The 17402-nt window shown below is 35.4% G+C and overlaps 1 protein-coding gene across 1 annotated transcript; it reads right to left on the bottom strand.

Annotated features, from left to right (window-relative positions):
- Window positions 1-1288: 1288 nt before the first annotated feature.
- On the bottom strand, window positions 1289-12808 carry LOC127229811 (aldo-keto reductase family 1 member C18). Its single transcript, XM_051194806.1, has 9 exons — window positions 12693-12808; window positions 10299-10466; window positions 8961-9077; window positions 7947-8024; window positions 6866-6988; window positions 4466-4575; window positions 4053-4218; window positions 2992-3074; window positions 1289-1382 (listed from the first exon to the last, which is right to left on the bottom strand). The coding sequence occupies exons 1-9, from the start codon at window positions 12780-12782 to the stop codon at window positions 1340-1342; spliced, it is 978 nt and encodes a 325-aa protein (XP_051050763.1). The 5' UTR covers window positions 12783-12808; the 3' UTR covers window positions 1289-1339.
- Between the last annotated feature and the right edge of the window lie 4594 nt (window positions 12809-17402).

The raw sequence follows: 17402 nt of genomic DNA, 5'->3' as shown, positions 1-17402 counted from the left end.
GGGATACAGTGTGAAAATATAATTGGCTCACCATTTAGAATAATGCATCTAGTCATGAAGAATAACCATTCTCTGAGAAAGCAACCAGTGCTGAGTTATTTTGGCTAGAGAATTAACCAGGGGTGACCTCTGTGCCTATTACAATTATCCAGAGCTTGGATATATTTCTGTTCTAGAGTATCTTTAGAAAAGATTAATCAGAATAAAATAGCACAGTTATCACTAGATATTTTGACTAAGACTAAAATTAGTTTAGATTACTGGCAAGGCTAGGCAGGCTAGTTTATGACTGTGAGACTCTGACCTAGATGATATGTTAAGTTTCTGATAAAATGTATTGTATGGTATTATATAATCCTCTGGTATTGTATGAGTAGAGACTATGTAATCCAAATGGAATGAGCAGTTCCACTGGCATCTGCATATAGGTTCTTTCTTAAAGTTTTTCTTGTAATAAAGTGGTGTACGTACACACACACACACACACTATATATATATACATACATATATATAATAACTTATATAATCTATATTTGGTAGACAAGGCCATGCCACTAGATCACTGTCATTTATCTGTAAGAAATTTCAAAACATGAGTCTCAAAGTATTTTGTAAGAAACAAGGTTATTGCTTGGGTTGTTTCTACAGAAGGGAGCCCTTGGATGGATTGGATTCAGGATGCACCAGAGTTTAGTTGGAATTCCATCACTCATCTGAAAATCCCACTATGTGAAACAGTGAATCTTTGATATCCTAAGGAACTCAAGACCTTTGCAGACTGACTCCTCTTTTGGCTCCCTCCAAAGCCTTCTACAGAGATTGCATTCTCCAGATCTTCTGAGCTCTAATATTTGAGCTCCCCAGGCTGCTGGCTGCTCTTCTCATGTGTATCTTGCCTTCAAAACCACATTGGTATATTTTCTTGTTGTTTGAAGGTCAGGAGAAACACTGACAAAACCCTTCTAATTGCTTCTTCCTTAAAGGATGGGAATTCTATCCATAGCTACTCTAGGAATGTCAATAAAGTAGCTGTTATCTCTTAAACACTGCACACAAATATTCAGGTAAATCTGTGTGAGGTCTTAATGTGGTAGGAGGAGGTAAAATATTCAAGGTATATACACAGGAATAGGCAAGGCTGGAGCAAAATATTTTTTATTTATTTACACAAAAGAACCAAAATTTAGTGCTTTTGCTCCCCAATGAACAGATATAGCTCAAACTGAGGGTGCGTTTCTAAACAGCATGGATTGGAAGTGATGTGTCCAGCAATCAGTATATGAGATCTCAGCATCACACACAAGGTCTTCTAACAGAACTCATGGCAAAGGCATCCATACTAGTACTCATCAAAGAATGGAAAGCTGGGGTGAGCATTAAACCTACAATGAGAAAGAATAGTGCACAATGTGTCTGATGTTTGATGGCTGTTTCTAGTATAAGATTTCTACAGAGTTGTCACTGAGATGAAAGTTGAAAACTTTCTTTTCTTATAAGCCATGTGACATGTGTTCTTACTTTTAGAAATGGTATTTTATAATAACTCTGAGGAAAAGCAAATGAGCTGTTCAAATACATTTTCCTTGGAACTTAACACATAGAGAACCCAGAGTCAATAATTGAAATACATAAATCTTTCTATAAAGTAAACAAAGACGACCAGTTCTTTTTAATGCAAATTCTGAATGAAGAAGAGATGATTTTGTCTCATTTTGAATTGGGGCAAGTCTACATATGTTTTCGACAAGAATAAATACTTTTGGGGGATAATGAGACGGCTCAGCAGGTAAAAGTGCTTGCTATCATCCCAGGTGACTTGAGTTAGATCCCTGGTATCCTCATGATATGAGGAAAGAATAACTCTTGCAAGTTGTCCTTTGATCTTCATATTCATGGTATGTGTGTGAATACATACACACCAAATTAAAAAGCAATAAAAAGTTAAGAGATAAAGTAACCTATAGCATATTGTTTACTAACTGCTTATGGTATGGGATATGCCATGTTAGATTCAGGATTAGAAGAAGTGCCATTTATGAGACAGAAGTTCCGTGTCCAAGGAACTTACTTCATAGTAGTATGAAAGTGATAAAATGATTTATCATTGTAATAGGAGCAACAACCACTGATTGCTTGCCATTATTTCCATCTCTTTTAATAAGTGTGTTTACTTCATTATTTTACATATTATTAAAATATTACCAATATTTTTTAATATAGGTAATAACTCACCATACAATTTTGGGTAACATGCTATTGTACAGTCTAATACATTTCATGTATTATCATGTTCAATTTGAATTAACTATCAATAAATTTTCTCACAAGAAAAATTCTTTGCTTAACCTCTTTTATATTATATATCTTTTTGTAAATTATATAGTCTTTGTAGACAGCATGAGAAAGAATAATAATCATTTGTTGAGTATAAATAGTGTTCTATTTACCACAACAGTCCAGACATTCTTGAGAAAATGTTTGTCTGAGTCCTGAACACACATACAGTGCAAAGGAAATAAGAGGTTTGATATTAAAGCCATTGAATTAGTAAGATTCAATAAGAAATTCCATATGGAGAGGGGTGAGAGCTGTTGATGAAATTGCCTTTGATTTAGTAAGAAATTGAGCAGATTTTAGATTATGACATTGTGAAAATGATTATTACAATATTTAAACATGTGACATCAAAGACCTGTAGGAAGGATAGACTCAGCATTGATGTTGGCTGACCCAGCACATTTCATGCAACTGACACAAAGTGGCATGTGTATCAGATAAAGGTAACCCTGCATACACTTCCCTTTTGCTGTGTCCAAGAGTAAAACTCTGACTGAGTCTAGAAAGAGAATTCTAGAAATCTGTGTCTTCTCTAACTTCATTCTTTGATTTCCTCATACTGAGGTAACGTTTGAAAGACATGCTATTAAATTAATCTCCTTAGAAAATAAGGGGAGAACCATAATAATTACAAAAATTATAAAAGTTACTTACATATTACCATGAAAGTACCGTAAATTTCTGTTCAGGCCATCTAGGATTTTCATGTGATCTGAAGTCAATTGAAAATCAAAAACCTGTTATAGAAGTAGAAATGTTATTTTAAATATGTTTATCAATCTGAGACAATAGACAATATTTAAAACATCTGAGGAGCCCTCCCCCAAGTTCTCAAAGTCACCAAGTAAAACATTGAAAACCAAATTAGAAAAAAAAAATAAATAGAAATACATCATCACACATAATACATAAAACTACAGACAAAGATTTCAAAGGACACTGGAGAAGAAAGCTGACAAGATTCAAAAAAGGTATTATCATATATGCAAAATATTCATAGAAGTGCAGAGACAGTTTTGAAAATATGCTTCAATAATTTTCATGGATACAGTTGCATCTATATATCTTATCCAGGAAGAGTTGGGATGAGGAAAATGTCATTTTCAACATTACTGAAAGTGGGAATTGTATTGAGATAGTTACATTGTCCTTCCGTGGCACTGACCACGCCCATTTGGGGGTGGAGCCATGGGTGGAAGTGACCTGTGGAAGGAGGTCTGAGGAAGAACGTGGAACGCTCTTGCTGGCCGGACTTTGACAGGAGAGCATCCAGTGGAACTTGCTGGTGTTCATCTGTTTAGGTTGTAAGTTATTTCTCCCTGAATAAACATCTATTCAGCCTATTTGTTTATCCTGATCCTTATTTAACCGCAATAGGGAATTTCTCAATTATTAATGATTCCTAGTCAAGGGACTCAGAAACTGTCTGGAAGAGGACTCATTGTATATAATTCCACCCAGTTTTATCATGAAAAAGATGATCACTAGCTATTACAGTATTAAAACATGGGTCCATAACTGATTGGTATTACTCTAAAATAGTGTTATAGAGAAAGAATAATGTATTAACAATTTAAAATTTAACAAATTTAGGTAAGAGATATACTGCCTAATTTATGAAACCTTTTGCACATTTGGAAATTCTAAGACTAAAGAAGAAAGATAAGGATGTATGAAGGATGCACCATAAGAGTGCTGGTGGTGGGCTTCATTACCTGCATGTTCTCTCTGATTCGCTCCTCATTGAAACTCTTGACCAGGACCACAATCCCACGCTGTAGCTGGTAGCGAAGGGCAATTAGGGCTGGAGTCCGCTTGTACATCTTTGCCATTGCACAGAGAACTGGATCGTCCAAGAGAACTGGGGTATCTTCATTAACACTGGAAAGAAAGGCAAATTCCAGAATCTGTGCATCTTCTTTGTTGCCAGGGTTGAATACAGATGAAAATGCCCACAAGAACCCAGGAATTCTCAAATGTAGTCAGTGCACTAGCAGCAAATCATCCTCCGGGACCTTGCAGAAATGTAACCCCATCTGACTGAGAATGAATTCCAGAAACCTGACTACTGTAGCTAAGAGTATGTTAACAGTCATGACTTAGGAATGACATCTGCTGTTCTCATTACCAGTATTTATATCTCTGAGTTCCCAGCGCACCATAGGCAACCAGGATTATGTCATTCATCTTGCAGTACTCCAGCAGCTTGCTCTGGTTGAGATAAGGATGACATTCTACCTGTATATGAACAGAATAGGAAGGTATAACAATATATGAAATCTCTTATCAATATCAAAGAAATATGAAGGGGAAGGAAGCCGAACAAAATAATTTAGCATGGAATATGCATTGAGAATATCATGTCATGGATACATGACTCAAACAGGGGAAGGGAAAATAGATAAGATGTCCTGGGTAAACTGGGGGGTGGGGGGGTGCACAGGGAGGGGGAGGGGGTGGGATATGAGAACATGAGGGAATGGGATGTTTGAGTTGGGGGAGGGATGTAGAGAGAGAGAACAAAGAAAGAGATACCTTGATAGAGGGAGCCTGTATAGGGTTAAGGAGAAACCTGGTGCTAGGAAAATTCCCAGGAATCTACAAGAATGAGCTCAGCTAAGACTCCTAGCAGCAGTGGAGAGGGTGCCTAAAGGGGCCTTCCTCTTTAATCAGATTAGTGACTACTCTAACTGTCATCATAGACCCTTCATCTAGTACCTGATGGAAGCAGATGCAGAGATCGACAGACAAGCACAAGGCCAAACTCTGGGAGTCCAGTAAAAGGGAAGCAGGAGGGATTATATGGGCAAGGGGGGGGTTCAAGATCATGACCTGGAAACCCACAAAGACTGCTAACTCAGCTGGTGGGAGCACATGGAGTCCGGACTGATAGCTGGGGAGTCTGCATGGGACTAAAGTAGGCCCTCTGCATATGGGTGACATTTGTATGGCTTAGTCTGTCTGTGGGGTGCCTGGTAGTAGGACCAGGTTCTATTCCTGGTGCATAAGCTGGCTTTCTAGAGCTCATTTTATATTGTGGGATACCTTGTTCAGCCGTGATACATGGAGGAGGGGCTTGATTCTATCTCAACTAAATGTGCCAGGCTTTGTTGACTCCCCATGGGAGGCCTTACTCTTTCTGAGGAATTGATGGAGGATGAGTTGAGGGATGGAATGTGGGGAGGGGGAACTGGAATTGGTATGTAAAATGAATTTAAAAATGTTTTGAAACAGAAAAAATTCGAATAAATTTAATATCTCTCTTGGGAAGTTAATATAAAATAACCATCTTGAAATTCAGTAATTCAGTGGGCCAGATCTTGGATGCTAAATACCAATTTTACTGTGATGGACATGACAAATTCCATGAATTCACAGAGTTTTGAATATTGAATTATAGACTGAAGCAGGGATTTAGTCAAATATTCATTGAGGTAAAATCTAAAAGAGAACAGCAAGTTGTTAAAATTTTTTTCAGTGATACTGAGTTGATCTCTGCATTAGAAGAAGAATAAATAAAGTAAGTAATAGAAAAGATGGAAAGGAAGGAGGGAGACACAGAAAGGGAGAGAGAACATAAAAATATTGCTCTCTAATGATGGTGGTTATTTTATTAATTTCTTTCTTAGAGTATTGACAGTTAAAGGAAAGATGTCAAAGTGCAGCTTATCTTACAGTTTGTAAGTTTGTTTGAACTGTATAACTAACTTCTTTTTACACTATATGTCATTCCAAAAAATGAATTTAAATATCAATATATATGTTAACATCAACGGGGGAAATTTCACAGGTCCATTCCTAGATTATATAATTGTTATAAATATGACTTCTGTTTTATTTCTCTGAAATTTATATTTGAAATTAATACGTTATTATGTACCCAACACATAATTGTCACATTTTTCTAACAGAGAAAACATTTCTTTTTTCTTTTTTTTTTCTAAGACAGATTTTTCTCTGTGTAGTTCTGACCATCCTAGAACTCATTTTGTAGACCAGGCTGGATTCAAATTCAGAGATCCACCTGCTCCTGCCTCCTGAGTGCTGGGGTTAAAGGCATGCATTACCACTGTCTGGCCAAAAATTCTTATATATAAGTTATGGAAAGTATCTCAGATCAGAAAATCAACACACAGTAGACACTTTCAAGCAGCAGATCACCTCTAAGTGTTGATACAACTTCCTGAGTATGGATTTAATCTACTAGACTAGTATTGCATACTTTTCACTGTTCCTTTATTGATTCAGTGTGTAGCCATCATTAGTATCTCAAGGACAAGTGGATCTTCCTTCTGAAGAATGAGTAATGACTTCATCTCCAAATGATAGCTTTGACTTCTCTAAAGCATCATTGTTTTGCCTTAGGAAGCAAAGATACAATTACAAGTCCTCCAAAGAACCCTGGGATGAAGACTCTATTGTTAGCACATTATAAAAGAGGTGGACAAGTAGGGTGGACACACAGACATGTCAATAGGACATGAGGAAAACAAAGAAAACCTGAAGGAAATTAGATAAGGGAGCTCACCTGGTTGCATACAGGCTTATACTTGAGCCCTGGTTTGTTCAGGATCATCTCTAGCTGCCTACGGTTAAAGTTGGATACCCCAATGGACTTGGCTAATCCTGCATCCTTACACTTTTCCATGGCCTGGGGAGAAAATATTGGTGAATAATAGCATATGCAATTGGAATCTGATTGCTAGAAATGCAATGCTGTGTTGCTAGAAAAAATAGTGCCAAGAAAGGAAGGTGAAGTTGACTGGTATTTACTGGTAAGAACTGACTGATAATTAATAAGGTAAATGGCAGAGAAGTCCCGTGCTCTTCTTAGGCAATCATGATTATTGTATAGGGAGGAAAGCAGGTTATGGTTATCCTCTCCAGTTTCACCTTGTTTTCACTATGCATTTTCCTTACTACTTAAGCAGAACATTCATGAGAAAGACCATAATGTCTACAGCAAAGATAACTCATCCCTTTTCTACTGGTGGAGTTGTGTGAATTTGACCTCTCTATGTTTTTCAGTAACACTCACTGAATTGGTTCTTTGAAAATGTCATACATGTATTAGTGCCTTCCAAAAACTGTAATCCCCATACCTTCTAGTAATCTTTCTCCCACATCTATCCTCCTACCCAACAAGACTCTTTCCCATATTCATTTCTTTTTGTTTTGAGGCCTTTCTAATTTAACCAGGATTATCAACATGATCATGGATTTGGAAATATCTATTGGCACTGATGGGTTCCTGTGTGGATACCTCACTGAGTACAAAGACTGCCCCTTCCCCAGAATCTATTGCCAGTAGCCAGTTCACTATGGAGGGATAGGGCCACATGAGTCCTTCCAGGATTGAGGATCAACTGCTGACAAACTTTATCTTGCACAGGCTTATTTGGGGGTTGTGGGCACCTGCTGAGTGGTCATGCCTGCTCTGTATTGCTTGCATTGTGCCCAGAAGACCACATTATTCTCTCTGTCTTTGACTCTTACATTCTTCCTGCCCTTCCTTCTGAGGTGTTCTCAGAGTTGTAGAAGGGCTGATCACTCAGAGGTCACATTCTCTTCCTCTATTCTTTTCTGTGGTGTTTATTATAGTCACTCACCTCCCATGTGGCACAGAGATCCACTGTGTCAAGTAATAGGTTTCCACGTTCATCTTGAGGTAAAATATCATTCCCTGGCTAGAATAGTAATAGTCATTAAAGAGGTCTTATCATTTTAACATCTCTTCCTGTAGCTGTGCTCCCAGATACATTTATGGTTGGGAATTAATCCCATAACATAGATGAAACAACTTTTCATATATTAATGAAGTGCCTTTCATGCAGTTGTAAGTGATGTCTTTCAGCAACTGTACTTTATATTTTCATATGTGTGATAATAAATAATACATTCCCATGTCCTGTGGTATGTATTATTTGATACATTACTTTTGTCCATCTTTCTCTGACAATGTTACTAGTGTCATGAAAGTGATTTCAGGTGATTTGTATTGTATCCTTGACAAGGGATAATCAGGGCTCCAATCCATGGACTTTAGTGCTTTGAGTGCATGAGTGATAGAAAGTTACGGAAGAGATAAAAAGTCAATTGGTTCTTTGTAAGATGGACTTTGATGATGGAATATATAGGAAATCAGCAAATATTATTGAGCATAAGCTTTGAGTTAAAGGCCTTATTTAATCATCAATAGAAATGGCTCATACAAAACTGACCAATCCTCTAATTGAATAGAGTCAAGGTATGGATAAGTGGAGATATTTCCAAAGATAACTCTTTAGCTTTGCTCCTTGCATGATGTGGTAAACTTTTTCATGTAAGTTATATTGAGTAATGTTTTAAAATTTTTAATATTTTATTTAATTTTGGTATTTGTGTGTACAACAGAGGAGATGATCAGAGGACAACATGTATGAATCAATTCTTTCCTTCCATTATTTCTGCAGCTACACCTTGTTGTTTTATAACTTGTATAAGTAAATTGAGGTTATATATATATATATGTATATATATATATACATATATATATATATATATATAATAAATTAAGTCCATCTACTCACAAAATGAAAGTTATGTTGACAGCTAAAGTTAGTTCAATATTATACATTGCCTACCTTCAAAGACACTGGGAAATGAATGAGATAGAGGTCAACATAGTCCAAATTAAGTTTCCTCAGTGAACTTTCCAAGCTGGGTCTGACCAACTCTGGACGATGGGACGTTGACCAAAGCTACAGAATATAAATAATGGGAGTTGTTTTGATTAATACATTACTATAGTGAGTGGCTTTCTGTCCCCTAGGATTGAGAAATTTTCTTTTCATTCACATATTAGCATATCATATATTCTATTACTCCGTTACTTGAGATCTTGGACACAACACTATCACATTAATACCAGGAACATCTAGTACCCAGAACTTGGATTCTTTCTTGGGGGGGGGTTGGGGCTTTTTATTTTATATTTTTTCTTATTTTAAATATCTATCCCAGTTCCCTCTCTCTCCCTTCCATGCCCCTGAGTCCCCCTCCCATCCTATTTCCCCCCCCCCAACTTCATAGGGAGGATGATGCCTTCCTGGAGGAATCATCAGAATCTGTCAAGTCATTTGGAATAGGGACTAGGCCCTCCCTCCTGTCCTAGGTTAAGGGCGTATCCCTCCATGGGGAACATGCTCCCAAAGTCCTCATGGTTCCACTGTCAGAGGTCCCTTAGACTTCCCAGGCCTTCTTTTCAACTTCTTAAAAATTGACCACAAGAAAAAGAAAAGAAAAATACTGGCTTTCATCCTGAATATATTATGATGGTATCCATCTACATAATCCCTCATATGAGTGGTTGTTATTAGTAAATATGACAAAATTGGAGCAAATTTCTTAATGTATAAATACATTATTAATTTGTACTATAATAATGTCTTAGAGAGAAATTTAATATTTTAATTCCTTCACCTACTGAACTCAATGTGGAAAAATTCAATATCCCTTTAATATATACAACTCAAGGAAAGTTTTTTTTTAAAATATTTTAATATATTGTCAGCATAGTACTAGACACTTTAGCTATTCCTTCATTTGGTACCCAAAGGGTTATTCTATGATGTCCTGTCTTATCTATACATATGATGTATATTCATAATTTGCAACAACATTCACAATAAGGGAACTTTGTAGTCACAGCAGCGTGATAACACAGTTCACTTTAAATCATAGTACTTTCAGCAGAGTCTCAGAAAAGCAAGGGGAATTTACATTAAGCTTGTAAGTTTAAATACAGCAATACTGAGACAGCCATCACCTCCTCACGTTTAATACTGAATGAAATATGTAGGCATTCACGAATAAAAGATTGCCTATAAAGACAATTAGCCAGCTATAGGTTGATCATACCATGTCATTTGAATACATCCCTCTTCACTAATTTGCACAATCATGCATTGTATATATAATACCTTTGAAGTACAGAATATATCTTCCCTTTTCACAGTGCCATCTTCAATCTTGCTTCGAATTGCCTGTCCCACCTCTTTTTCATTTTGGTAGAAGTGAGAACAATCAATATGGCGGAATCCAACATCTATAGCTATTTTGGTAGAATCCATAGACTTTTTCTTGAGATGCTATAGAAAGAAACAGTATTTAAAGATGTCTATGTTTAAGTTTAGTATAAGCAATAACTTTTATAAGAAACAATTTCTCTACATGTTTTCATTCAGTTCTGCTTAGAGTGATGGATCTATCCAAGTTTCAATGGGTCTTTCCCAATAAAAACATTGGCAAGAGATCTAAGTTTCCATAAATCAGCAGACTCTAGTCTTAAAATAGTGACTAGTATGCTATGTTAAACTTATTGTAAGCAGTTAAATAATATACATGCCACGAGTAAATATGCACAGTGAAGATAAATTCTCAAAAGACATAGAGTTATACCAAGAAACTATCCAGATCACAAAGGAAAATTTCAAATAGTTGTCAGATTTTACAATGAAATTCACAATTTTAGGAAAATTATAAATAAAGCAAAATTTAAAACTGTTTTGTTTTCCAAGTTTGGTTAAAAGATAAAAAATAGTGACTTATTTATTATTTACTAATTAAATTTATCTTTTATTTCATGCTTTAGTTCTAAAGGTAAGAAGAATAAAATAACTGTAAACATTTCTTTCTGAAACAGTGTTAAAGGGTTTTCTAGACAAGTAATAATCATAATGTTTCTTAAATTGGAACAAGTTAAAGAAATGATGGCTGTTCTGAAGGAAAAGCCTCAGAAGGAAGTAGCTAGAGATCTGTGGAATGTTCACTATGGCTTTGGGAGCTCCTACAGGCACCCGTGTGACTAGGGCTGCCCTGGATTGGAGAGGGGGGAAACAATGAAACCAGTATGAAAATATTTCCATGTTTTATCAAACCCTTCAAAACCAAATATGGAAACCTGTTATATGTGACTGTTCTTAACCTTGTAATTTCATAGAGATCTAAAAGTAAGTTTTTTTTCAATTATTAAGCCAAGAATTTTATATCACTAATGGAAGAGAAAAATAATCATCAATTTATATATCGTGAGCCCTACAAGTTTCAATATGTAGCAAGATATGCCCGCTGCTACATAATGGGATGGATATTATGGTAATAACTAACTGTTCATTTGGAGTTAAGCCCTAGTTCACAAGACAGTATCATACCTGCCATCCTTACTGGAGTAATGAACCTTGATTAGACAGATCATAAGCCCTACGGAATTTAAATAGATGTAGACTTAAACTGACTCCTAATGCCTTATTTATCCTTATATGCATAGATTAATGAGTGTTTCAACTGTCACCAGAGAAGGTAATCAGGATATATTGTATGAGAAAAGAATCTATTCTCAATAAAAGGGAAAAATTACAAAGCCATAAGTATGAAACAGAATGATGACATATGTATAACCAGAAAAATGATAGCTACTTTTTGTAGGAAACTAAAACAGATTGTGGCACTGGCATAAAATTGAACACGTAGATGAAGGGAATAGACTATAGACTTATAGAAGTGAATTTATGCTCCAAATGATTCTCAAAAAAGACCCTGAAACACAAATAAGAAAAATCCAGGCTTTTCAACCAGTGACACTAGGAACACTGAATATCCCCACACAGAGGATGGAAATGTGACTGAAATCTGCAGCCTGGTATAAACATCAATTAATGCAAATCAAAAACATTAATATAAGAACTGAGATGATAAAACTACTAGAAGGAACATGAAGGAATCTCTTTAAAAAACTGCATAGATAATTTTTGGCCATTTTCTCCTAAGTACAGCATACAGTAGCAAAAGTAGACAAATGATAGTATATTAATTTAAGGATGTTTTGCATAATAATGGTAATAGTCAACAGTGTAAAGAAAACAATCTACAGAATAGGAAAAAAAGTGTTAGCCAATCTCATAGTTATCTCATAAAGACTAATATCCAGAATTTATATCGAACTCAGAAATAACAAAAGGAATGGAACATAAAAATGCATGGATTGAATAAACATTTTTCAATGGTTAGCAAATAAAATGTCTATGTAATATTATGCATTATCAGATAGTGAAAATTAATTTTTCTTTTTCTTCTTTTCTAGGAATCAGATAAAAACATAAGGAAAGTCTTTGATATTTGGAGCAGAATCATGATTACATGATCAAACCCTGGTACAGAACACACAGTCTGCCTCACTCTTCTTACATGGCATAGCTCTAATCTGGTGACACAGAGGACCAAAAACCCACCAGGATAGCACAGAAATTGGTAACTTCCATTCTTTTATGTATATGCATATTCATTCCAATCCTCAAACCCAACACCACCCCTGTTACCTCTTCAGTTGCATAGGTGCCAAAGCCCAGGGTAGGTATGCAGTGGCCATCATTTAATTCCATTTTCTGAGTTTTGGAACTCATTTTCATTCACTCCTCTGACCTAGAAGACTCTTTCTTCTGCTCTCACATGGCAACGAACAAGTCCAAATTATAGCTCCAAATGTGTGTGACTAATCATTAATCAATGGCATGGAGGCGGAGTTGATTACAACAGTATTCTACTTGTAAGGAAAGAATTGGCACCAGTCCACTTATTTTTATAAAAAACAGAATTTGTTAGATATTCTTACATAGTGATCCCCAAATGACTTTATTTAATAAATGTTGTAATTAGAATGCTCTGTACATTTTAAATTGCTGTAAGAGACTGAGTAGTTATTGGCCATTTCTAGAGTAAAAATCTTGAGATGGCTATTTGCTTAGTTTTTTTGTTGTTATGTTATGAAGAAAACTCATTACTCATTTACTATGGACAATCCAGAATATTTCAACAACCTACAATGGTGACTTTTGATTTTCTTCCATTTTTATTTGGCTCAATTTTTCTAGAGACAATATCCACAAAAACCAAAAATACTTTTCTAGATAGAATGACCCTCAGTTATCTCGAAGGTGATGAGGACACTCATCTCATTTGTCCACTTTCTATTTCTTTTATCTCTTTTCCATATTTTCCAATTTTAATGTAGTTTTCTCTTTTTGTGTTTTATACTTCTTGGAGAAATGAAGAATTGGACACACATCATTACATTTTCTTACATAGAACATTTTGGATATTGAGGTGAAATTTAAGGTTGATATAAATAACAGAAAGTTCAACTCTACTGAAGTCTGAGTGGTATCCTATTTGATTACATGTCCTTTGAACCTGATCTGTTAACTAGTCCTGTAACAGAATTAGGGCAAAATAAATAATAAAATACACAGTGAAAAATTCCCAACACCAAGAATGCCTATACCAGAGAGATTTTCATTTCAAAATAATTGGGAACAATGATTCCTTAATTTTTCCAAAAGAGGTTTTAGTTGGTTTTATGAGGTCAACATCACCTTGTTATTAATCCAATCACAAAACCTATAGAAATGAAGACCATAGAACATTATCTTTTATGAATACTGGTGTGAAAAAGCTTTAAAAATACATAGGTACTCCAAATTGAGAAATATATTACATAAATCAAACACAATACTGAAAGAGATTCTATGCAGAAACTCAAGAATGATTCTACATGGAAACTTTGTTCATTGTAATACACATTAGGGAAAACTTGATCTTGTCAACTCATATAGAAAACCACTTTGTAAAATGTAACTTTCAGGTGTGAAACAGCAAGCAAATTAGAAAAGTCCTCAACTTAACAAAGGATATAAATGTAGCCTTGGGTATCCACTGATGGTTTTGTTATCTATTCTTTGTCAATGTTTAACATCATGTTGTATGTATATTTTGCAGTTTCTGAGGAGACATTGCTCTGTCCTGATGTATTTTGCCACTTTAGAGATGCTTGTCCTACATATAAACTCAACTTAGGGGAGAAAATTAAGATAATACATACACACACACACACACACACACACACACACACACACACACACACACTCAAAGATTGACTCTCATGTTACTACTGAATATGTTTCAGTTTAGAAGATAGGCCCTATTAGAGAAAGGTTAACTTTTCTCAGAAGGACAGATATTAAATATTATAAGATGGTTCACGTCTAGATTTGTATCCAAAATATTGCAAAGCAAGTCATCAGAAGGATATTTTCATGGCAGTACTCACTCAATTCATAATATTGGGGATAGCCAATATTAGAATAAAGAGATGAATGAACAAGCAAAACTACAGCATATACATATGTAATATTATTCAGCCTTGGAAGAGATACTAATGTCATCAAATAACATGGATGAAACTTAGAGATATTTCCCTGAAGTTTAAAGTATTTATTTCCCTGAAGTTTAAAGTATTTATGAATACATAATTGTTATATAGAAAAGTGAGTTTATTTTCATAAGATGACAATATCATATGCACACACAGCACTATGCTTTAATGAGATATATCTACACATCACACAAACTTACTTTACCCTCCCTTTCCCCTGCTTGAATCCCTTTCTTCCTATCTAATATTTCTCTTGAATGGTCATGCTACCTTTCCCCCCACAGAGTCCATGTAAGGAAATAATATATGACTCTATTTGAGCCTGGATTATTTTTGCCTATTTTTATTTGCCTATTTGTTTATTTCATCACATTACTAATGCCTTTACTTCTCAAAACAGAAAACCTCATCCTATTATTCATTCATTCAGAGGAGTCACAAAACCTCAAAAGCCTCGAAAAGCTTGAAAAGGAATTCCACAATGCTACTCCCACTTCTTTATGTCAAAATTTACCTCAAAGTGGCAGTGCTCAGAATAGTATGACAGTGTAATAGAGATGAGTAATTATGGAGAATAAAAGGAGAATACCTAGAAATAATCCCTTATTTATGTGGTATTATGATGCTTGATAATGGTGCCAACACCACCCAATGAGGAAGGAATCATCTTTCAGAAAGTGGTGTTAGGGAAACTTGACATCTCAATATAAAACAATGAACTTTAAACTGTCTCACAGTCAATACAAAAATATCTCTTAATGGGTCAAAGACCTATGTATAAGAACAAAACCTTCAACAGCAATGAAAGAAAACACAAGAATAAAAGCTTAGTGAAACTGGATTTGACTATGATTTCCTGGTTCAGACATGAAAACAGACAGCAAAAGGAAAAACAGATTTTTATTTATTTTATGTATATGAATGTTTTATCAGCATGTAAGTCTGCATGCCTGGTGGCCATGAAAATTACAAGATAGTGTCAGAGAACTCAGAATTGAAAATATGGATGGTTGTAAACCTCCATATGGGTGTGAGGAATAGATCTAGACATCTCTAAAGGTGCAAAATGTGCTATTAAACACCAATCTATCTCTTTAGCCTCCCTCATAGATAAATTTAACTTTATCAAAACTTTAAACATATTACAACAAGGGGTGAATACCTTCCTGTGAGTTCCTGCCAGGAAGGTCTCAGAATCTCACAAAACAATACAGATGATTGCCATTGCTCTTGGTACCCACTAGAGATCAATAGTAAAACTTTATTACTCAAGGTACAGCATGACTGGGTTACAGGGCATAAAAAAATGAAGCTAGAGTTGAGCTAGAAGCTTTCCTCCACTGGCTACTCTTCTTAGTTTTAGAAGGTGCTGTTTAGGGTACTGGGGGAGAAAAATCATCAACAGTCTTACCCATATATGAATCTTTCCATCTTCAATAAGGACATGATTAAAAAGGTGTGTTTTCCTGTGCAATAGCAGCATTATTGTTATTGTGTGAGCAACTTTTTTCTAATTGGATTTTAGGCTTGCTCCACAGGAAGACCTCAGGCTGATTTTATAAATCTGGTCAAGAAGACCCTGTGGTTGAGAAGGAACTTACTATTGGTGGTTTGGTAAATAGTCTTATTGTCAAACTTCCTCATAAATACTATTGTTTATTAGTGTTATGCCTATCCTTTATCAGAAAAGTTTTTCACTATAGCAAGTGGTGGTTAATGCAGACAATTGGCTTCAAGTTGGGCCAAGAGTAAGTGATAGTAGAATCATCAGCCTTAAATGACATCATCTCTCCCAGGATCAGGGAAAAATGTAGAAAAGATGTTGGGAAAATGTAAGAACCAGAGACTGGGGAAGATGTACATCAGAATGACATCCTTTGAACGTGACATAGCAACTGTGCTCATGAACACACTGTAGCTGTAGCTATTTGCACAAAGTCTGTATACAACTAGGCCAGTCGACATGTTTTCACAGATGAGAGAGGAGCCCACGAGGCCCCAGTTCTCCCTGTGTGACTATTGGCAATTAAAGGCTGTTGTGTGAGGGAGTGTTATTTTCTTCAGTGGTATAGCCATTGGAAAGTTAACTGTGCTCAAGTAAATAATTCTCCAGCCATGCTGAGGCAAGAAACTCCAACTAAAAGCAGGGGGGCACACACTAAAATAAAACATAAAGGTAGAAGGGAAGCACTGTTGGGAAGAAAAATTTTAAGGGATTAAGGGAGAAGGTGAGAGATGGGAATGGGGAATAAGACATTAAAATTCACTATATAAACATATAAAATGCAATGCTTAAATAATAACAAATATGTTTGAAAATATAGAAACAAACAATAAAAAAAAAAAAAAAACATTTGTCACACTGAGTAAGACTATCCAGGTAGTCAAATGGCAACCCATAGCACATGTTTCTAATGAGGGATCAATACAAAGAATTTGAAGAATCCTTCTTAATGCAATTACAAAAGTGTCAACATGTCAATGTGTGCTTTTGTAAAGGCTTAATGGGTTTCTTTTAAAAGAAAATGTTCAAGTTATCAGTGATATAAAACAAAAACTGTGAAAATGAAAAACAAAATAATAGTGACATATAATTTTGTCATTATTATGTGGCTACTCAAAGAAAGGATACTTGGGGGAAATTCCAAATTACTAGAATTCATGTGAACATTGTTAGGAATGAACTGGGAATTAGTTCTGTACTGAGAATGATCCATGATAGTTGTACTTTGGGTTTTGATTAAGATTATTTGCATATAGCAAGAGGGAGAATAAGAATAAAACCTTAAACAACATGTGAATACAGAGCTTCAGATTA

This window comes from Phodopus roborovskii, unplaced genomic scaffold, assembly GCF_943737965.1.
Source record: "Phodopus roborovskii unplaced genomic scaffold, PHOROB, whole genome shotgun sequence".
NCBI classification, from domain to species: domain Eukaryota; kingdom Metazoa; phylum Chordata; class Mammalia; order Rodentia; family Cricetidae; genus Phodopus; species Phodopus roborovskii.
The sequence above is the reverse complement of the archived record's forward strand: the minus strand, read 5'-3'. Positions and strand labels throughout refer to the sequence as shown.